General features: G+C 43.4%; 1 protein-coding gene across 1 annotated transcript in view; it reads right to left on the minus strand.

Annotated features, from left to right (window-relative positions):
- LOC134225139 (uncharacterized) overlaps nucleotides 1-23561 on the minus strand; it is a 274191-nt gene that overhangs the window by 10884 nt on the left and 239746 nt on the right. Inside the window, exons 3-4 of the mRNA XM_062704973.1 lie at nucleotides 13842-13952; nucleotides 13612-13762 (exon numbers count right to left, since the gene is read on the minus strand). Of these exons, the coding sequence (XP_062560957.1) occupies nucleotides 13612-13762; nucleotides 13842-13952 (262 nt within the window). The remainder of the gene's footprint in view (nucleotides 1-13611; nucleotides 13763-13841; nucleotides 13953-23561) is intronic.

The raw sequence follows: 23561 nt of genomic DNA on the forward strand, positions 1-23561 counted from the left end.
TTCTTGTATAACCATGGGCATAAGCTGTAAACCTTGACAATGGGCAAAAAGTATATGAGTTTCTGTTTCCAAAACTGTCAAAATTATCCAAATCGGTTAAAAATTGTTGAAGTTATGAGAATTTATGGGAACACGGGTACCCTGTCGGCCATCCACGTGTGTTTTTTTTGTTGGCCGCATAAGGGTTAAAGTCTCACATTTGCTACCTATAGGTACCTATAGCTATAGCTTCCACTGAAATTTTTTTTGATTTTTTCTAAGTGTTTGCTTTTCTGAGAAGATTGTTTGGTATATGCTTCTATATGTTCCGCAATTAAAATCAATTGTTTCTTTGAAACAAATCAGAAAAATAAAAATATTATCATATCATTTGTTATAATTATATTTTCAATATTATATATTGTACCAAATACCATACATTTTATTTCATAATTCAGGAAATTTTATTTTATTTTAGGAAATTTATTGATAGATTAATACGTAACACGCCTGCGTAAGGGGCCCCACACACGCTCCGACGTGTTGTACATCTTTGACTCCGCCCCCAGGAAATTTGGTTCGGTCGGAGTAAAGTCGAACCGTCTGTGGGCTAGTTGTACGACTGTCGGACGGACGGTTTTAAAGTTGTAAATGTGGTCGGATGAAATCAAAACAGTTTGATTTTGCTCCGACTTGTGATGGGCGGAGTCAAATGTTGTACAACTAAGTTGCATGGTGTGTGGTCATGTTGTACAACATTGTTGCTTTCAAATCTTTTGGTAGAATACCCAGGAGCAGAAAGTGATTTTTGCGATAATACAGAAAATAAGATAATATGCGACAATAATAATAATAAACACCGCCGCCGCCGGTGATTTGCTTAGGATTACTTGGAAGGAATTTCTGGACGAACTCCGGGAGGAATTTCCGGAGGAGTTGCTGGAGGAACTTCCGGAGGAATTGCTGGAGAAGCTTGCGGAGGAGTTCCTGGAGGAACTTCTGGAGGAAATCAAGGAGAAACTGCCTGAGGAACTCTTGGAGGAATTTCGGAATTCCAGAGGGAACTTCTGGAGAAACTCGTGAGGGAACTTCCGGAGGAATTCCTGGAAGAACTTCAGGAAGACTTCCGGAAAGAATTTCCAAAGCTGTTTTCGTAGGAATTTCTGGAAGAACTCCGGGAGGAACATCCGAAGGAGTTCCGGGAGGAAAATCCAAAGGAGTTCCGGGAGGATCATCCGGAGGAACTTCCGGTTCAATTTCGGGTTGAACTTCCGGAGCAATTGCTGGAGGAGCTTCCTGAGCAATTTCCTGAAGGAACTTCTGGAGGATTTCTTGGAGGAATTTCCAGAGAATTTTCCGTAGAACTCCGGAAGGAATTTTCGGAGGAACTCTGGGAGAAACATCTGGAGGAACTTTCAGTTGAATTCCGGGTGGAACTTCCGGAGGAATTACGGGAAGAACTTTCGGAGGAATTCTGGGAGAAACTTGAACTTGGAACTTTGGAGGAATTCCGGAGGAAGTTCCTGAGGCATTCCGGAAGAAACTTCCCCAGGAATTTCAGGAGGAACTTCCGGTGGAATTCCGGGAACAACTCCCTGGAGGAATTCCAGCAAGAACTTATGGAGAAATTCCGGGAAGAACTTTCGGAGGAATTCTGGGAGAAACTTGAACTTCGAACTTCTGTAGAATCCCGGGAGGCACTTCCAGAAGAATTCCGGGAAGAACTTCTGGAGGAATTACAGGAAGAACTTATGGAGGCATTCAGGGAGGAGCTTCCGAAGGAATTGCGGATAGAATTTCCAGAAGAATTCCAGGAGGAACTTCCGGAAGAATTTTTGGAGGAACTTAAACTTGGAACAATTCAATTATATTTTCTGGAGAAACTTCCGGAGGAATTCCGGGAGGAGTTTCCGAAGGAATTCAGGGAGGAAGTTCCGGATAAATTTTGGGGGGAATTCAGGGAAGAGCTTCCGGAAGAAACTTCCGGAGAAATTCCTGTAGGAACTTCCGGACAAATTCCAGAAGGAACTGCTGGAGGAATTTCAGAATAAACTTCCGGAGGAATTCCAGAAAGAACTTACGGAGAAATTCCGGGAGGAGCATCCGGAAGAATTCCTGTATGGACTGTGAAAATCCGATTCCAACACAATTCAAATCCACTTCATAATCAACTACAATTCTCACTCTAAACAGATTTCAATCGCATTCTAATCCATCATCACTAAAAATGCAATAACATGCCATTCACGTTCCAATAAAATTCAATTCAATCTACAGCCAATCTAATTTTAATCCCATTCCAATTCAATTCCAATCTAATTGCACTCCAATCCAATTCAGTTTATCCAATTCAGTATTCGTGAAAAAGCACCGAACACATCAGCATATACAGAAAGAAAATGACTAATATTACTTTTGTTGGAGTTTTGGTTGTACCAACTGTTCGTCAGACGGTTGTACAAACTGAATTGGTCGCACAAACTTGGAGGTGGAGTCAAAGTTGTACAACATGTCGGAGCGTGTGTGGGGCCCTTAACGTATACAAAGCGGGTCAAACGTAGAAAACAATATTATATGTGCAGCTCAAAACCGAATTTTTGAACTCACGACAATCAATTTTTCTCCAACTAGTCGCAAATTTTATTACTGCGCATCTGGTGCGCTGTATAGCGCATCTGGTTGCGAACGATGTGCACCAGTTGCGCAATGATGCGCTATAAGTTGAACGCGAATAAAATCGGTTTTCGCGACTTCGAAATTCGATTTTCAACTGGAATCATAATATCTACACCCAAAACAATTCTGTGTGACATTCTTTGTATTAAGCATTTTGTATCAAATCTCGCATTCAAGCCGATCAGAGAATGTCATACTTGTTAATACATCTCATTGCATTAGGTCGGTTTATTTGGTTTCGATCAATACATTCAAACGAATCTCGTCGGCTCCTCCTAGAACAAGTATATGAAACGTGTACAGCAATTTAACTTTTTCCCACACAATCTTCCTGATTCCATTTAGCTTGATAACAAAAGAGGACACAAATATGCATGGTGCTTATTCCACTGCAGTGGTATACCATACCATGGTATACTCATTGAGGCCATCCCTGTTACCCTTCCGCTTGTCACACACGCATAGCATGAAACGTGGATTATGATTGCCTTTCGTCGCGTTGTCCCTCATTTGGTAAATAGTCCAGATGGTTAGCGCGTCAGTCTAGATGTGCTAAGGGTGCAGGGTCCGGATTCAATTCCCGACTTTGATCGATTTTTTTTTGTATTGTTGCTAAGGTTTTCGAAGTATACAAAATTTCACTCCTCGATGGGGGAGTGTAAAATTAGATTCAATGTAGACACTAACACATAACCAGTTCTTATTTTCTCGTGACCGGAGACCTAATGCAAGGGACTGCCGTTTACTTAATACAATCTGTGCAAATGTATCAAATTATGACAAACTGTACACGAAATTAATGCGAGATTGCAATAAAATGTTGCAATCTCTGGTTGGGTGTAGGTATGTTACAATGTTCTTTTTTAGTGAATACAACTTGCCACGAATGTATGAGAAATACATGAGTGAATACTCAGACACAAACGTAAGTTTTGAATCAATCGCTAATAAAGAAGTGTGCAGAAATATCATGAGAACAATTTACAAAACTACGTCCTTGAGTATGAAATAAATATTTCAATATTCTTTTTTTGGTCCCGTTGGATTGAAGCCATTGCATTGGCCATGCACAAGATCGCTTGTCACGACAAGTTAAGGAGATATCGCGACCAGCTTTAACTGACCCACCTGGAGCACGGCTCCACCACGTGGAGCACGGCACCAGGAACTGACGCATGAAGCCGCGCTGTAACAAGTGTGGCGAACCCTTTCCGACAGAGTGCGACAAGATGGAGGAGGCCGATCCCAAGTGCGCCTACAGTGGCGACAAACATCGGGCCACCACAAAGGGCTGCCCAAAGCGAGCGAAGTTTCTGGAAATCCGGAAGAAGGCTTCCACCAGGACCCTACCGAAGAAAAACCGTGTTCCTTTACTCAACGAGGTGAACTATCGGCCATCGCGGCTCCCCGTCGAGCGTTTCCAATCCCCCTCCCCCGTTACAACCGCAGGTGAACTATCGGCCATCGCGGCTCCCCGTCGAGCGTTTCCAATCCTCCCCCCGTTACAACCGCACAAGCTCAAGCACCGCCGGCCCCATCCTCCAGTGAATGGCCCCCACTGCTTCCTCCTGGATTCCGCCAACAGCGAGATGAGCATCCTCTACTTCCGGAGCATTCCGCTCCACTCTACACCCCGGAGCACCTGGCTTCAATATTCAGCCACCTTGCGGTTCGGCTTCGAAGCTGCAAATTTCAGTTCGACCAGATCTACACTCTGGGCCTTTTAGTTATTGGAAACGGCTTCTAGGTTTTGTCTGGCAAACTAGAACGCTTGCTCGCTCAAGAGCAAAATCGTCGAGTTCATCGATTTCCTTCAGAAGAAGGAGATTGACGCGGTTTTCATCACCGAAACCCACCTCAACCCCGAGGTAAGTGCAACAATTCCGGGTTTTAGGCTGGTGATGTTCGATCGAATAAGCTCCATAGGGGAAGGAGTGGCAATTGCTTTGCGGAGAAACATCGCCTGTCGCCTGCTGCCGGACTTCAACCTCAAAATCATCGAAGCCGTTGGAGTGAAAGTCACCACCTCCGTCGGACTCGTCACGTTCATCGTGGCTTACTGTCCCACACAAGTCAAAGTCGACGACGGCACGTCGGCCAAACTACAAAGGAATATAGTCAAGCTCACTCGGCGGCAGGGGCAGTTCATTATCGCCGGAGACGTCTTCCAGCCGGTCGTATTCCAGGAGCACAGCTCGGACCACTATCCGGTGGTGGTGGAAGTTGAAACTTCGGTGAAGCGATACTTGAGCTTGCGAACAACATTCATCTGACTACAAACGACTTCTTGAAGGAGTTGGAGATCATAGCTGGCGAATTGACGGCATATATCAAATCATCCAAAAATATGAAGGCCCCAGACTTCGACTGCATCCTAAACCTCGAGCTTAAATACATGAGGGCTCCATTCTTTGAGCCCCTTTCGCTGATCTTCAATCAGTGTCTGCAACTCAGCTACTTTCCATCGTCCTGGAAGTCCTGAATGCCATGACAAAGTACCTCACCAGCTGGAAGATCTGTATCAACGCGGCGAAGACCCAGTCATCACAGGACAGGACTGTAAAATCATCCTCAATGGCACGACTGTGGAATGGAATTATGACAACGATTAAACTTATCGTAATATGTATTTTGTGGCCCGAATGTAACAACTCCCGGAATGTAACATTTCCCCGAATGGAACCATTCCCCGAAAATAAAGTATCTCAGTGTTATTTTTACAAAAATTAACCGGATTTCTACAAATTCGAATCGGCGTGAAAAATTGACAAATTGACATCAAGGAAGTGTAGTGTTCGCTTTATAGAGCTCGCACTGTATGATAGATATACTGTGGTCTGAAAGCATGGTCATCATTTATAGTTATATCTACGAATAAAAGATCTGATCCGTTGACTTCTAGTCGGTCTCTAACAGCATTCGGTTGTGTTTTAGCTCCCTGCATTGTCGTATAGAAAGAATACCACAAGGGTACTTAATCTAATTTATTACGGAAACAACTATAACAATTGGACACTAAAGTTGGCGACGAGAAAAACTGTAAAGTGTGTGATAAATTGTAGTGCACAAAACGGTTCACCATCGGTACTCGGTGGAGAAATAATTTATCGCAAATATATCTATTCACCATCTATCTGTTCCTTATCTAGAACAAAAGAGTGATATTGTTCTTAGATTGAATAGAGCTGTGATAACACTAAAACGAAGCTTTTTTCATGTGGTTATAATTTTTAATTAGCTACTGAAACGACTTTTTTTTGAAGATTACCACGCACAAGACGATTTTTTTTAGTGATATTAAAAGCGATTTTTATATTTTTATAGTTGTGCCTTGATTCTTCCTGGATTTCGTCACATTGTGCAGTACATAGTACCGACAACGCTTCCACGTGCGCATCAACGGTCAATTGGACAGTGCGACTACCTGTTAACTGAATGGCACATGTTTTTGGAACCGGCAGGTTGTGACGAGTAATTGGCGACATCCGAGAGGTAGTATACTAGTTATTTCCGTCAGACTAGTTATTCCGGAAGTGTCCGAGGAGTGTCAAGGTCGACGAAGGTTGAACCGATAAATCTGGTGAGTTTTTAATCTGTTCCCTATACCCAATCTATTGCTTAGACGCTCTTTTGTTCGATAGCGCATTGTCAAGTGTTTCTATTGAGTCGGCTTAACAATGGCTCAGCATAACATAGCTACGGTAATTGAACCATTTCGTAGAGGGGTTTCCTTTGCGGATTGGGTTGATCGATTAGAATACTTTTTCGAAGCGAATAGTATTCCTGATAATTTGAAAAAACCCCATTTCATTACCCTTGGTGGGCCAGTGGTGTACAAAGAAATTAAGCTTTTGTACCCGAACACGAATGTTAGCGAGATATCTTATGCGGACTTGATTGCCAGATTGAAAACGAGATTGGATAAGACAGAATCTGATTTGATCCAGCGGTTTAAATTTAACAACCGCGTACAACAACCAGACGAACCGCTGGAAGATTTTGTTTTATCTGTAAAACTACAGGCTGAATTTTGTTCCTTTGGGACTTTTAAAGAACTTGCAATCAGGGACCGCATAGTAGCCGGTGTTCGAGAAAAAGCTTTGCAGCAGAGATTACTCAATGAGGAGAACTTAACATTAGAGGTTGCGGAGAAAATCATTACCACTTGGGAAATGGCGGGTGCAAACGCTAGGAGTTTAGGGGTGAATAATGGCATTTTGCCATCTCCCGGGAAAGCCTTGAATAAGCTATTAACGACATACGCTATTGCCAATCAAAATACAGAACAAGTGGCTTCAGTTAGAGGGTCTGTTAAAAGTAGATTAGGGCGCAAACCGTATGACAATGAGCGTACGAACGATAAACAAATGGATAATAGATGGGGGGAAAGCTCTCGTTCAGCAGATTGGAAACGGAGCCAATTTAGAAAGCGTCCAGATTATTCTGGTTTTACGTGCGACTTTTGTGGTGCCAAAGGGCATATAAAACGGAAATGTTTTAGATTGAAAAATCTCAGACGGGACGCGGTTAATCTAGTAGAATCCTATAAGCCTGGACCTACTGCTGACAGACATTTGAACGAGATGCTGAATCGCATGAGAACGCGTGACTCGGACAGTGAGGACGATGGTGACGACAACGATGCAGGTGATTTTTCGTGTATGTTAGTGTCCTCTGTAAATAGAATCAGTGAACCTTGCTTGATAAATTTGTATGTTGATGGGAAATTGCTTACGATGGAAGTAGACTGCGGTTCTGCGGTGTCGGTAATGAGTCGGGAGCGTTATTTTTCGATGTTTGAAAAGCCTCTGGTTAAATGTACTAAGCAACTAATTGTGATAAACGGTTCAAAACTGCAAATTGAAGGAGAAGCCACTGTTTCAGTTCAGTATGCAGAAATGCAAAAGCAACTGAAAATTTTAGTTTTAAATTGCAGCAATGATTTTATTCCCTTAATGGGCCGAACGTGGCTGGACAAATTTTTCCCAAATTGGAGGCAATGTTTTTCTAACTTAAATATGGTAAACAATATGATGGAGTCTTGCAAGATAAACGAAATATATGAGATAAAGCAAAGGTTTTCTAAAGTTTTTGGGAAAGATTTTTCCTCACCAATAGTCGGCTATGAGGCTGAACTTGTACTTAGAGATAATACACCCATTTTTAAAAAAGCGTATGACGTTCCTTATAGACTTAGGGAAAAAGTATTGAATTATTTGGATAGATTAGAGAAGGAGAATGTTATAACACCGGTAAAGACCAGCGAGTGGGCATCGCCTGTAGTGGTGGTGATGAAAAAGAATAATGAAATAAGACTAGTCATTGATTGTAAGGTTTCAATCAACAAACAAATCATTCCTAACACATACCCACTTCCCTCCGCACAAGATTTGTTTGCCAATTTAGCAGGATGTCGATATTTTTGCGCCCTAGATTTGGAAGGAGCCTATACTCAATTGGCTTTATCTAAAAGATCCAAAAAGTTTATGGTTATAAACACCATTAAGGGGTTGTACACATACAATAGATTGCCTCAGGGTGCTTCTTCTAGTGCCTCAATCTTTCAACAAACTATGGAGCAAGTTTTAAGAGGAATTGATGGTGTTTATGTATATTTGGACGATGTTTTAATAGCAGGTAAAGACCTAAGTGATTGCAAAAGAAAACTAGTATTAGTACTGGAAAGACTTAGCGATGCAAACATTAAAGTAATCTGGGGGAAGTGTAAATTTTTCGTGACGGAACTGGAATACTTAGGCCATATTATTGGCGAAAAAGGCTTGATGCCATGCTCAGACAAAATATCAACTATTCAAAATGCTCATATTCCTAATAATGTAACTGAATTGAAATCATTCTTGGGATTAATTAATTATTACCATAAGTTCATACCTAATTTATCATCGAAGTTGTACTGTTTGTACAATTTGTTAAAGAAGGATGTGAAATATGAATGGAGTAAACAATGTCAAAGGGCATTTGAGATAAGTAAGTCAGCACTTTTGAGAGCCAATTTCTTGGAATTCTATGATCCATTGAAGCCCATAGTTGTGGTATCAGATGCATCAGGTTATGGGTTAGGCGGAGTAATAGCACACCTTGTGGATGGAGTAGAAAAACCAATCTCATTTACATCTTTTTCCTTGAATGATGCGCAAAAATCTTATCCTATACTCCACCTTGAGGCATTGGCCTTAGTGTGTACTATAAAGAAGTTTCATAAATACCTGTATGGGAAAAAATTTACAGTTCACACAGATCATAAACCTCTAGTTGGTATTTTTGGTAAAACGGGAAAAAATTCAATATTTGTTACTAGACTTCAACGCTATATATTGGAGCTTTCCATTTATGAATTTGATATTTTTTACAGGCCTTCTGCCAAAATGGGGAACGCGGATTTTTGTTCGCGTTACCCTTCAGAATGTGAAGTTCCTAGGGAGTACGATGTAGACCGTATTTGTAATATCAATTTTGGAGACGAGTTCCCAATGGACAGCATCGCTATAGCAAAGGCTACACAACAAGATGAATTTCTTCAAAAAATTATTTTTTTCATGAGAAACGGGTGGCCTAAGCGTTTAAATAGACAGTTTAATGACGTATTTTCTAATCAAAATGAACTGGAGATCGTGGGAGATTGTCTGTTATACAAAGACAGAGTTGCAATACCACGAAGCTTGCAAGGAAAAGTGCTAAAATTATTACATTCGAACCATGCAGGCATCGTGAAAATGAAGCAACAAGCAAGGCGGTATGTGTACTGGTTTGGAATCAACTCAGCCATTGAGAGATTCATTGACATTTGCGAAATTTGTAGTTGTAAGGAAATAGTCCCAAAGTCAATCGACATCGACTTCTTTCACTTCCATCACCACACCTTTTTATTAATGATTGACAGTTTCTCCAAATGGATAGAGGTAGAATGGATGAAAAATGGAACTGAATGTAGTCAAGTAATGCTCAAATTGGTGGAAATGTTCTCACGTTTTGGTCTTCCTGACATTTTAGTTTCCGACGGAGGTCCTCCTTTCAATTCATATGGATTTTAGAACTTTCTAGAAAAGCAGGGAATAATTGTTCTAAAAAGTCCGCCTTACCATCCACCCAACACCGGCAGGCGGAAAGATCAGTAAAGACTGTAAAGGAGGTGTTGAAAAATTTCTTACTAGAGCCAGAATTGGCAGAATTAAGATTGGAGGACCAGATTAATTTGTTTCTTTTTAATTACCGTAATATAGTTTCTATCGATGCCACATTCCCTTCTGAAAAGATGCTTGCATATAAGCCAAAGACATTGGTTGATATGTTAAACCCTAAGTGGGTCCCGAAAAAGTTCTTATCTGTACCTCAGACAAATGATGAGCAAACCAAAACTAGCAATGTCATACTTAGATAAACTAGACCATTTAGCTGAAGGAGATGAGGTGTGGTATAAGAACCACAATCCAAATAATCATTCAAGATGGTTAAAAGCTATTTATTTACGAAGATTTTTAATCAATACTTTCCAGATCATGATTGGAAGCGCGCGGATCATCGCGTATCGCGACCAGTTGAAGATGCCTAAAACTTTGATTATACCTACGCATCCCAATGTATTCATACCGCCACGAGAGATAATGGAAGTGCCAAGGGGCGAACAACAGGAAGATAGCGGGGAACTCCCTGTCGAAACCAATCGCAACGGTCGAAGAAGAAAGCGTGATGCTCAGGCGGCTAGATTACCGGACGCTCCACTGCGTAGATCGAAAAGGGCTAGAGCCCCAAATAGGATTAAGGATTTTGTTTACAATTGAATCGATTGAAATTTTTAATTGTATTATAAGTTAATACGTTCAGATAATCTGATGTCGAAATGAAATCATTCCCATTATGTGAATTTATATTTGACCATCGTCAGCTCGAAATATTTTTATTGTATAATTAGGATCAATTATGATTCAGCTTAAAGGGTGGAGAGCTGTAGTGTTCGCTTTATAGAGCTCGCACTGTATGATAGATATACTGTGGTCTGAAAGCATGGTCATCATTTATAGTTATATCTACGAATAAAAGATCTGATCCGTTGATTTCTAGTCGGTCTCTAACAGCATTCGGTTGTGTTTTAGCTCCCTGCATTGTCGTATAGAAAGAATACCACAAGGGTACTTAATCTAATTTATTACGGAAACAACTATAACAATTGGACACTAAAGGAAGGAGCGCCCAACATAGCTCTGGTCCCCACAAGTTCCTATCTCACGCTTCCACGGGTCGTCCGATGACAAAAGACCGCCAGCTAAGGGTTGTGTACTTAGCTGGTAGTGCAGCCTGTGTACTGTTGTCCTTCTGACATCCGCTAGAGTGAGAAGGTACGCCTCGAGCGTCTGTTCACCAGGAGGTGCGGCTCAAACAGCGTCTGCCTGGTACCCAGCGGCTGATTAACGAAATGCTGTATCGCGTCAGCTATACCTAAGGTGGCAGACCCACCAGCGCGATATAGGTAACGCGACCCCGGTAAAATAGCTTACTGAAGCCTCTCAAATACCACGAAAAATTGAGATAAAAGAAAAAGATAACGTTATTTTTGGCAACCGACCCGGCAACGAAATAAGGACTATGATTGGAAACTTGGTACCTGGAATGTCCGGACCCCAAATGAACCTGGAGAAGGGAGGCTTCTGGCTCTTGAACTGCAGAAGGTTGGAGTGAACGTGGTCGCTATTCAAGAAGTCTGATGGGCTAGATCCGGAGAATGTGAATTCCGAGCCATGGACCCCACGACCAATACTGCATTCAAATACAACATCTATCACAGCGGAGGCGGAAAAACAGAGCATGGAGTTAGTTTAGTAGTGATGGGCAAGCAGATGAAGCGAGTGAAACACATTAGCGAACGAATCTGTTTGTTGAGGACGCGGGGCAAATTCTTCAATGGACCAATCAATAAGCAAAAACTGCCGCTATGAAATGAACAGATCACGCCACCGTAGACCTGTTCTGTCAAACACACACGAGTAGAAATATGCGTATACAGTGCCGCCGTTGTTTTGATGCGGTGAGTGCAAAATGAGTTACCTTGATTGATCCATTACAGTCTAATCAACGTTTACGTACCGACAAACGATAAATCCGATGACGTGAAGGACACGTTTTATGAATGTCTTGATAAAGCCTATGGAGAGTACCCAAAGCATGACGTGAAAATTGTTATCGGAGACGCTGAAGCTCAAATCGTTAGAGAGGACTTTTTCCGTCCCATAATCGGTAGGGAGAGCCTTCACTCCGCCACCAATGACAATGGCCTACGGCTGGTAAATTTCGCTGCTGTCAGAGGGTTGGCCATCAGTGGCACCTACTTTGCACGAAAGAACATCCGAAAGTACACCTGGAGACACCCAAATGGTGAAATTTGCAACCAGATAGACCATGTTCTGGTGGATGGGCGCCATTTCTCGGATGTTATCGATGTGTGGACGACATTCAGAGGTCCGAAATTCGACTCTGATCACCATCTCGTTGTCATTAAAATTCAATAACGGTTGTCAACTGTATCGAAGGAAAGATCACAGCGAATGATGCGTTACAATACCCAGCGATTGTTGGCGGAAGGAGTATCGGCTGAGTGCCGCCAGAAGCTCAACGAACGGATAAGTGCAATCAACGTTAACGTCAACATCAACAGAACGAGAAGTGGTAGGCAGTGCACAGAGGTGATCCAGGACGGGTTGGTTCGATGTGGAGTGTCAGAGAGTGACAGAAGAGAAGAACGTTGCCAGAAGCCGGATGTTGGTGTCGGGTACTTGATCGAATAAAGGTCGGTACAAGGAAGCAAGAACAGAATAGTGGAAGTGACGGTGCATCGGTGAGTAGAATAAATATTAGCGACGATGGACAAGCTGTGGAGTCGCCTATACTAAATGAGGTTAAAAAAGCTGTTGAAAAGCTGAATAACAATAAGGCTGCGATAAAGGATCAGCTCCCGGCTGAACCTCAAACATGGCAGTGAGCAGTTTTATGAAGTTCAGCACCATATCATGTCGAAAATATGGGAAGACGAGGAATTGCCTGCTAGCTGGTTGGACGGCCTCATTTGCCCTCTCTTTAAGAAAGGGCACAGACTGGAGTGTGCCAATTATCAAGGAATAACCCTCCTTAATTCGGCGTACAAAATTATGTCCCGTATTCTGTTCAACAGGTTGAGACCGCTTGAAGAGTCCTTCGTCGGCGCAGGTTTTCATGTGGGCCGATCAATGACGGATCAAACGTTTACCCTGAGACAAATCCTTGATAAATTCCGGGAGTACAACTTGCAGACACACTATCTGTTTATTGATTTCAAGGAGGCGTACGATTCAGTGAAACGGAATAAATTATGGCAAATTATGCTGGAACATGGTTTTCCGGCGAAACTGATACGGCTGATTCGTATAACCACTATAACGTTGGACGGATCGAAATCAAGTGTAAGGGATGCGCATGAAATATTGACATCATTTGTTACCTTAGATGGATTAAAGCAGGGTGCTAGCTAGTGTGCAAAGAAACCACAGAGAACAGACGTTGAAGCTGCACTCGCTATGTTGTGATAACTTTTACTGTTTATTTTGAAATTGAAATAACTTTGGAATGTCGCCGTTATCCCGTGCATAATCAGCGCTAGCGTCATCAAAAAATGTCACTGTGCGCTAGTGTCGTTTTGCATACAATAGCATACCAGCGCCATCGTGTTGTCAAAATGAGATTGTAAGTTGCAATGTCGACGTCGATGGCGTTGAAGTTCGGTGTGTTTGTTTACACATGTTTTGCAAGAAATTTTGTTCGAGCCTCCATGTCTGTTCTCTGTGCCTAAGCTATGGGTGATGTCCTACAAGCAACAATCTAAATGTTGGAGTGATATGTGCTGAGAACCACGTTTGACACTGTTCAGAAAAAAATTATGAATGAATAATTAAATGTTATCATGATAGTTACCAATTAGCAGATTCGCTGCGTAGTTGCTTTCGGCTTTGGAACAATTGACCATGTACCAATGATCGCAGATTAGCATTCGCTGCTGGAACAGGGTCGTATTGGGACAGGCGTAGCTGAACTGCCGTCCCAATCCGTCACACATGTGGTAAATCTGTCGAAGATCCCAAAAAAAAGCATATCGGGTGTGACAAATTCACAATCAACCTAAAAGCGAGAACCCCCGAACCCACCTGACAACCGGTTTCAATGTCCGCGTAGTACCCGGCGGCTCGGCCACTGCAGGAGAAACCCGTATTGGCGGCAAACTTGAACGATCCATCGTTGAGCACCTGCGGTCGTTGCTGGAACGATAAAACCAGAAGATCCAAATTAGTAAGCCATTATTTGTCATGGAAATCATCGCGGCTGGAAAGTGTGATTGATTGTGAGATGGCGAGACAAAAACGTTAACGCCCAGAGCGAGCAGAGTGTTTTGTTAACACAGAAACAGATTAGCGAGCCTAATCGCAGATTCGAGCGGAGGAGGATTTATTTCGTTACTTTTTTTGCTATTCACTGACGGATCTTTGTGAACTAAGTGGATGTGTTTTACGAGATGATAAAAACGCCGGTTAAGACGATACCTACCTAGTAATTAAAAACCTTGTGGTGACGCTGCCCTTGAATGGGAATAAACTTGGATGAAAAGGTGATGCTGTCATATAGTTGTAAATGACGATTTATATATCGGTAATTTGCTTTAATTGCTAATTAACAATCAAGTATTGTTGTGGGTATGGCGAATATTTCCATTATGATTCAAGATCAATAAATCGTTAAAATGTATATGTGATTAATAATTTGCGTTCAATTTCATTTCAAAGCGTTCCAGGCTTTGTTTTAGATGCGATGCATTTGGGTATAATAATAATCTGTTCCACTGTTTTCAATACTTCTTGTGGAAGTATCTAAGTGATGGCTCGTCATCGACTTGATCAGATGTCAGGTCCAATTTTTCAACAGCTTCAATTTATCTTTTGAAGTTTCTCTGCCGACTGTCTATTAGTAGGTTTCAAAGATCAAATTCATTAGAATACAAACATATGAACGTGTGCTTTTAAGGCAAAATAATCAGATCTCGGTCCTCAAAATTTGAAGATTTTAAGCTATGATAGTGTTTATACGAGAAGCTCAACAGTTTCCAGAAACGCTATGTACCACCAGCCGAAATGATAGATTCTAGTGAGAAATAATTGAGACATAGGAATAGGATGAATCAACACATGGACCACTTTTCCGGCACACTGTAAAGAAAACTAATGATTTATACTATTTGGCAGCCGTAGGCTTATATCGATAATTTAAAAAAACGAACAGTGGGTAATGTCTGTGACATAGCCGTGAAGTGGATGTAGGTGTTTATACTAAAAAAATCGACGATGACAGCCCAAACATTATTATTACAATTTTCGTGACCAATTTAGAAAATAATATTTCGACAAAAAGGTTTCAATTGATTGTTCATCAAATGTTGAATTTTTTGTCATTGATAATAAGGAAACATTGTTTGATAGATACTGCTCGCATAAGCGAAAGTGACTGAATGATCGTCCCAAGTTACCAATCCTAAATTGTATCACCCCGAAATCCCATATCCCGTCCCGAGTCAACCGCGGGTGTTTCAGTCCCCCTAATACTAACAATGAATTGTTGCAATGTTGTCTCAGAATAGAACACGCACTTCGCACCTGAGCTGCAATTGGGTTGTTTAGCTCAGAAAAATATCTAGTTTTTTGCAGTTTAACATAAAGAGCATGCTTTCCTGATCTCCAACATATTTTTATTTTGTTTGTAAACTTTTTATTTACATTTTTGTACAGCAAACAATAATCCATTTCAATCGATAGAATGACACTAACATTCATAGAATGACAGTTGGCCCATGCAGCATAAGAACAAATTTTAAGTCCCATATAAATTTAAAATGCAAATTAAAAATAGTTCCGGGGCTCCAAAAATTCTGAAAAATTGGAATTAGGCTCAGATTTTTATGCAGATTCAGAATATATAAAAACATATATACCCCTAAACAACCCAATTCTTGGTTCGTGTTCCGAACGTCGCGAAACCAGCACCCCGGTGCGGAAGGGTCACTCGATCCACAATCTGCAAGAAGCTACATTAGGGGCGGTCGTCATCGTTCTGATGTATTGTTATATTCTAGCCATGCAAATTGAATTGTAAACACCTACCTATATAACTATACAGACATAACAAGTTAAAACTTTTTAAAGCTTCGACGTACAACATTGAATTAAAGCTAATTACGTTGAAACTGGTTAGTTATCCTAGTTAAAATTGTTGGACAGTTCACAAAAATACAAGAAGGACTACAAATGTAAGTAATATTAAAAAACACACAGTTGAATTTGAAAACTAATTGAAATATACTAAATTTAAAGCTGACTCATGCAATATGCTAATGCAGGTCTTGCTATAAGAGGTCCAAACACCTATCGGTGCTGTCCCAACAGTTCGCTTGCCTGGCTTGTTGGACTGTTCCGAAAAGTCCCGTTAGCAAGTAGACGCCAGCACCGAGCAACAAGATTAAAAACCAAAGGCAGAATCAATAGAGGATGCAATATAGGAAATTCATTTAAGAACGACAAATCGCTAAAATCACTCCGCCCAAAATCCCTTTCGACGGGAAGCCTTTAGAGATTCCGACGGAATTCCTTTAGGCTCCCCATGGGAACCCCTTGGGTATTCCGACATGAATTCTTTGCAACCCCTATTGGCTTCTATACCCTCAGACGGCATTATGTGGCAGCAAGAGACTGACGCAGGTCTGAATCTTGCAATGGTCATCGTTGAGCCTGTGTTGTAGTGCGTCAGACAACAGGTTTCGACAGTGATGTGTTGGAACTTACTTACTTACTTATGGGTCCTGTACATATCCGGTGGTGCAAAGGGCCGACTTGAAAAATCTCCATCCTGAGCGTTGTTCAGCTATCGCTTTAACCTGTTGCCAGGTTAGAATTTGGTCGACTTTTTTTATTTCTTTATTGAGGCTCCGCCGCCATGAGCCTTTAGGTCTGCCTCTGCTGCCTCTGCTGTGAGGCCATCATGCCTGTATTATATACCGCAGGCATCTGTTGATGAACACCTGCAGCTGTTGAGTGTTCTCCAATGATACACACCATGTTTCGCTAGGTATAACAGCACAGATTTCACGTTAGAGTTGAAAATTCGTATTTAGGTGCGTTCATTTATCTGCATGTTTTTTCCAGATATTTCTTAAACTCGCAAAGGCAGCCCTTGCTTTCTTGATCCGCCGTACTGCCGTCTGACGCCATTTCGCACCAAGATATTGGAAGCTTTCAACATTATCCACTGATTGCCCGGCTACTGTGAAACTGGAAGGAGTCACCGTGTTTACATCCAACGGTTTGGTTTTGTTGACGTTGATGACTAAACCTGCCGAAGAAGAGCGCTGGGCAAGGTCGTTGAGCTTACTCTGCATGTCAGAGCGTCGTTGAGCGAGGAGTGCAACATCATCAGCCAATTCGAAGTCGTTTAGGTGCTCCATGGTTATGGGCTGCCATAGCAGCCCGCGGTTTGGTTCACGGTAACTCGCACCTACCAGAATATCGTCGAATACGATTAGGAACAGTAACGGTGATAGAATACATCCTTGCCCCACACCAGCTCCGACCCGGATATGGTCGAACAAGACCCCATTGCGCAGCACTCTACACGAGAAGGCCTCGTACTGTGCCTCGATGAGGCCGATGATTTTCTCAGGAACCCCCTTGCGTCTCAGGGCGCCCCACATATTCTCGTGATTGACACATTCGAAAGCTTTTTCGTAGTCAATGAATACCAAGTAAAGCGACTCTTGGAATTCGTTGACCTGCTCCAGAATAATACGGAGCGTGACAATATGGTCCACACAGGATCTTCCGGCACGGAATCCGGCCTGTTGCCGCCGGATATTCGCATCGATCTTCTCCTGAATCCGGGCTAGGATATCTTTGCATAGAACTTTGAGAACGGTACAGCAGCATAATGCCTCGCCAGTTATCGCATACAGTCAGGTTACCCTTTTTCTCAAGTAACACATGCAACATCATTAAATGAGAAAAATATTAAAATGAGTTTTATCTCAGTTTGATTGTAACTACGATCATTGAGATACCTTGCATCCAGTCGACCGAGAAGGTTGCGGTGTACCAGATATTATGAAATAAAAGATGCAGTAGTTGAGCGGATGTCATGGGGTCAGCTTTGAGCATCTTGGCTGATATGTGATCGACCCTTGGGCTTTATTCGATTTCATGCTTTGGATGGCTGTTTGAAACTCTAGCAGTGATGGAGTTTCGGTATACGTGTTATACGTCGGATCCTAGCCAGATCATGCCGAGGTGGTGGTGGCCTGGCTAGCACTTGAAAAAGTTGTTCGACAGGCTCGAACCAGCGTTTCAGCTGGTCAGTAGGTCAGTCGGTCAGTCAGTCGGTCAATAACTGATGATTCGCCCCGCTTAAGCGTCGTGAGATATCGTAAAGGAGGCGAATGTCCCCGGTTGCTGCGGCTCTCTCTCCTTCGTCGGCCAGAGAGTACGCCGACGCTCGCTTGTCCCGTCGACATGAGCGTTTTACTTCCTTCTCCAGAGTCGAGTATCGTTGACGGGCTAAGACTTTGGCTCCTCTGGTTTTTGATCGTTCTATCGCGACTTTGGCTTCTCTTCGCTCTTTTATCTTCCTCCAGGTCTCATCGGTGATCCATTGTTTCCTCTGGGTGCGCAGTTCGCCCAGATTATTCTCGCTAGTGGCGATGAAGGCATTCTTGATGGCGGTCCATTGGTCTTCCACGTTGCCACCTCCCGAAATATCTGTTGCACGCGTCTCCAGTTCTTCAACGAAGGACTGTTTCACCGTGGCATCTTCCAGTCGGTGTGTGTTGAACCGTCGTTCAACTCTCTCCTCCTGTCGACGAATCCGCGCAATGCGCAGGCGTATTTCGCCGATAAGGAGGTGATGATCAAACACGATATTGGCACTACGTTTATTCCGTACATCGAGTAGGCTCCGTTTCCATTTTCGGCTGATGCAGATGTGGTCGATTTGATTTTCTGTAAAGCCATCACGGGAGACCCACGTAACCTTGTAAACCGGTCGATGAGGGAAGAGCGATCCTACGATCACCATGTCATTATTACCACAGAACTCTGCAAACAGCTCTCCGTTTTCGCTCATTTCTCCGAGACCATGGCGCCCCATAATGCGTTCATGGTTGGAGTTGTCAAATCTGATCTTCGCATTGAAGTCGCGTATACAGATCTTGATAACACTCTTCGGAATTTTATTTACGACAGCATTGAGTTGGCCAAGTGTTCGAAGATACCCAGCAATTTTGCTCAGCTTGCAGGGTTCGTGCTTTTAATTCAGTGAAGCGAAAACAAGCGATTTTCGGACCGAAGGCGAATCTTTTTTCAAATTCTGTGGGAAGGAACATCTTTTACTAGTAACTTTTTTTTCTCTAGAACAACCCTGAAAGATAAACGAAAATCGTGTCTACTTGATGAAATTCTTTTTTCGTTTCATCATTCTTACGCCACACTAGTTTTCCACGAAAATTTCCAGTGTGCATTTATAAAAATATTATGACCGCAACGGGATTCGAACCCAGAACAGCAACAAAAATGGCAATGCATTGTACTTACTCTAGTCACACCACCACATCGACTGCTTATTGGGTGAAAATGAGGGACCATTACGATCCCTGCCAGCTCAGCTTGACATTTTATCGTCCTGCTCTTTGAACTGTTTTTTTTTTGCAAAGTATTGCGGCCCTGAGATCCCAAAAACTCGTTCTCCAACTTTTGCTCGTCTCTACTTTTGAAAAAGTCGGCAAAAAAACTTTTGAAAAAGTGTAAGTCGACGGCATGAAATTTGGGAGAGTTCCTTGTAGGCGGCGTTCAACAATGTGATTGGGCGGTAGTTGATACAATCCAGCACATCACGCTTCTTATAGATGGGACACACGACGCCTTTCATCCACTCCTGCTGTAGAACCTCATCCTCCCAAACCTTTATAATTACCCAGTGCAGCGCTCTAGCCATTGCCTCGCCACCGTATTTAAATAGCTCTTTTGGTAGTTGGTCAGCCCCAGGGGTTTTGTTGTTTCCATCCGGAGATCCGGAGCCGGAAAACGTATGTCCTGCGGGTGTGCTCCCCAAGTTCGCCACCATACCACCATCATTCTCTGCCACATCGCCATTCAGATGCTCTTCGTAGTGCTGCCACCACCTCTGGATCACCTTACGCTCGTTCGTAAGAAGGTTCCCGTCTACGTCCTGGTGGCATATCAGGCTGTGGCACGTAGCCCTTACGTGCATGGTTCAGCTTTTTCTGTCATCCAATCACGCGTTGGCGCATCTTGCCCAGAACTATGAAGCCGGTTCTCAGCTCGTTGGTGGTACTACAGCTTTGGTAGAAGGTAGCCGCTCGATATTCACTTTTCCACACTTTCTGTCCTGTCCAGCAGATTTGCTGCAGCGCTACTACGTCGAAGTTGCGGGGATGTAATTCATCGTAGATTATTCTGTCGCAATCTGCGAAACCTAGTGATATGCAGCTTCATGTTCCAAGCTTTCAATCGTGATCCTTTATCCGTCACCCGGATCGTTGCCGATTGTATCGAGTCGTATTATCTTCTTTAATGTTCGTAATGATTGGTTTTAAAGACGGTTGATTGGGCTTGCGCAAACCTCCTTTCTCGTCGGAGGGACGTCGTGTCAGGTCTTTTTAGCGCCCCACCTAAAACCAGGACTTTTTATAGAAGTTTAACAGAGCCCACTGTCGAACCTCACCACGTCCTAGGCAGGCACCACAACTCGCAGTTGGCCTGGGGAGGGATCGTCAAGCTTTTGGACATAGTCCCTGCTACCCCTGAGCTGCATTATGTCATGAATAATGGCAACGATACTTTTTTCTTACAAGAACAGCTGAATATGTTCGTTGCTTGGCGCAACACCAACAGAATGCTTCTGAATCCGTCTGTTCTTTAGTGCGTTCAACATTAGAGTATGCTGAAATTTTATAGTCTCCATTCTATCAAAACATTATTCAGCGTATCGAACCGATTCAGCAAGAAAATTTACGAATCGCCCTGCGAAATTAACCGTGGTGTGACCCTTTAAATCTCTCTAGATATAATAACGGAAATACCGTTTTGGCTCAAATCCCGAACATGACTCATATTCCGAACACTGGTGTTTTGGCACCCTATCCATGCCGCTGATAAGCAACATGGCATTGCGTTCAACATTGAATCGCGGGCATGCAAACATTACATGCTCTGCCGATTCTACACATTCCGGGCACTCCGCAGAATCTGCGAAACCGAACCTATGCAGGAACTTTTTAAAGCAGCCATGTTCAGACAAGACCTGGGATAGGTGGATGTTGACCTGACCATGCTTCCTACTAATCCAATTCGATACCTCCGGAATCAGTCTGAGGGTCCAACGACCGTTGACTGCAGTGTCCCATGCTCTTTGCCATTTGAGCAACGAAGCTGCTCTCTTGACACGTCGCACACTTGCATCAAGTCCCTGTCGTTGAAGCACTCCACATCTTCCTCCATAAATATATTTATCGGCATCATCCCATCAATAACGCACACCGCCTCATAAGATATGGTAGACACATCAGCCGGTGTACCCTGATTAATAACATTGCACCCGGCCTCTAGTACTTTGGAACATGCTGGTACGCCGTATCCGATAATAGACAATGCCAAACCCGCTATAAGTCTACGCACCTGACTTTGCACCGTCGATTCGTTGAACATCATTCGCGATGAAGATTTTATTGCCAATGAACATCGTCGAGAGTGTCGCCTGTGACCTCTAGCATTACATCATCCGCAACGCCTTCTATTTTCACACCAGCCGGGAGATTTAAGCGTAATACTCCGTCATACATGATATTCCACAGAACCGGTCCGAGGATCGATCCCTGTGGAACACCTGCTGACACTTCAATCGACTGCTGACCAGCGTCGGTGTCGACTAACAATATCCTGTTCTGAAAATAGCTTTTCAGAATCCTGCACAGATAATCCGGGACTCTCAAGCGATGCATGGAATCAGCTATAGCTGCCCAGCTAGCGTTATTAAATGCATTCTTTGTAATCTAGTGTAATCAATGCATAGTACCTAACTGGTACTATTCGATGGAAGAACGGCCTTTACGGAACCCATACTGGTTGCTCAATAAGCCACCAGCACACTCCGTATAGTCCGTCAATCTATTCAGGATCACTCCCTCTAACAACTTACTAGTTGTGTCGAGTAGGCAAATTGGTCTGTATGCCGAAGGCTCTCCCGGGGATTTCCCAGGCTTAGGCAATAGCACCAACTTCTGCCGTTTCCTACGATCTGGGAAGTTTCCTTCGTCAAGGCAACGTTGGAGGCAGCTCCTGAACATATATGGAGAGGCTAGAATCGCGTGCTTAAGGACCAGGTTAGGAATAAAAACCGGTCCTGGTGCCTTGTTTAGCTTAAGTTTTGTTGCAACGGCGATAAGCTCATCGTTAGTCACTAGCGGTACCACGTTTACTGACTCGTACGGTGTGGCGGGCCAGTCCGAATAGTCACGCTTCGGGAACAAACCTTCAACGATCCTGGCTAGCATCTCCGGGGATTTCTCAGGAAATGTGCTGTTGGTCCTAGCCATCACTATCCTGTATGCTTCCCTCCATGGAGTATTATTGGCCATCCTACAAAGCTCTTCAAAGCAGGCTCTCTTACTACATTTAATTTCGTAGTTCAGAGCTCTGCCCGCTGTTTGGAATACCCGGCGTCTTTCTAGCCTGTCCGCTTCGGTTCTAGCACGTCACAACCTTCTTTTAGCTCTAAGACAGGTTCTGTGAAGATCAGCTATCGTGCTCGTCCGCCAGTGAACCGGATTGCCGGTTGGCAAAGTCCTCCTGGACACGTCACATGCTCGTGTTAGGACATCGGATAACTCATCACCACTAAGGCCTAGAAGCCGATTTTCCCGCAGTAGTGATTCTTCCAGCAGTTCTGAGGCGAACTGCGAGGTACGCCATCCTGAATCAGCTTAACTGACCCACCTTGTGGTTCTGTTGAGGATATAGCTGATCATAAAACGTATTTCCTGATGATCACCATCACCATCTTGGAGGACAGTAGCAGCTGCAAAAGTAAACTCCGTTTACCTTTGCTATAACAAAACCCTCATCATCAGGAGATGACACTATCTCCTGGATGGGGTACCTCCCGCAAGTCCAGATGGTCACTATTCCGGACTTATCCGCAACCCAACTGCTATGTTTAGCAGGGATGCGGTACGGGTCGGACAGCAAGGCAACATCAGTCTTATTCTCGTGTACCGTGTGTCAGCCACAAGTACCTGGAATGAGGCAACCTGCGTTCCAGCATAACCTTTCCATAACCGAATCGCGGTGTCCTGGATTTCAAGGCCACACTGATCTCCCAGTGCAGCTACCAGTTCACCGGCTTCGGTAATTTCGTACAGGCCTCGGCATTAAATTACCTCTACTAGGCATAGGGCTCTCGCCTGAACCGCATCACTCTTCTGCCAACCTTTTTATACGCGGAACTCTGCCGCGTAGCATCCCGCTTCAGGACGAGGCTCATCTCGCCCTTCTGCGTTCTGCGGATGCAGTTGACATCATCCCCCAGGCCAGTGAGCTTTTTATCGCCCCGCAAAGCCTTCAGAACGTCAGCATAGCTCTTACCATCAGCCTTGACGATAATTGCTTCGCCTCTGTCCTTCTTGCCATGACCATTGGAAGGTGTGCCCTTTCCTCTACGGGCACTCCCCTTCTTGGCCAATGGCGCCTTCGCCTCCTCTACTGCTTTTCGCTCCTTCTTCGGCTTTTTGGTTTCCGTCATTCCTCAGGGTCGGCTACCTACTC

This window comes from Armigeres subalbatus, chromosome 3 (genome assembly GCF_024139115.2).
Source record: "Armigeres subalbatus isolate Guangzhou_Male chromosome 3, GZ_Asu_2, whole genome shotgun sequence".
NCBI classification, from domain to species: Eukaryota; Metazoa; Arthropoda; class Insecta; order Diptera; family Culicidae; genus Armigeres; species Armigeres subalbatus.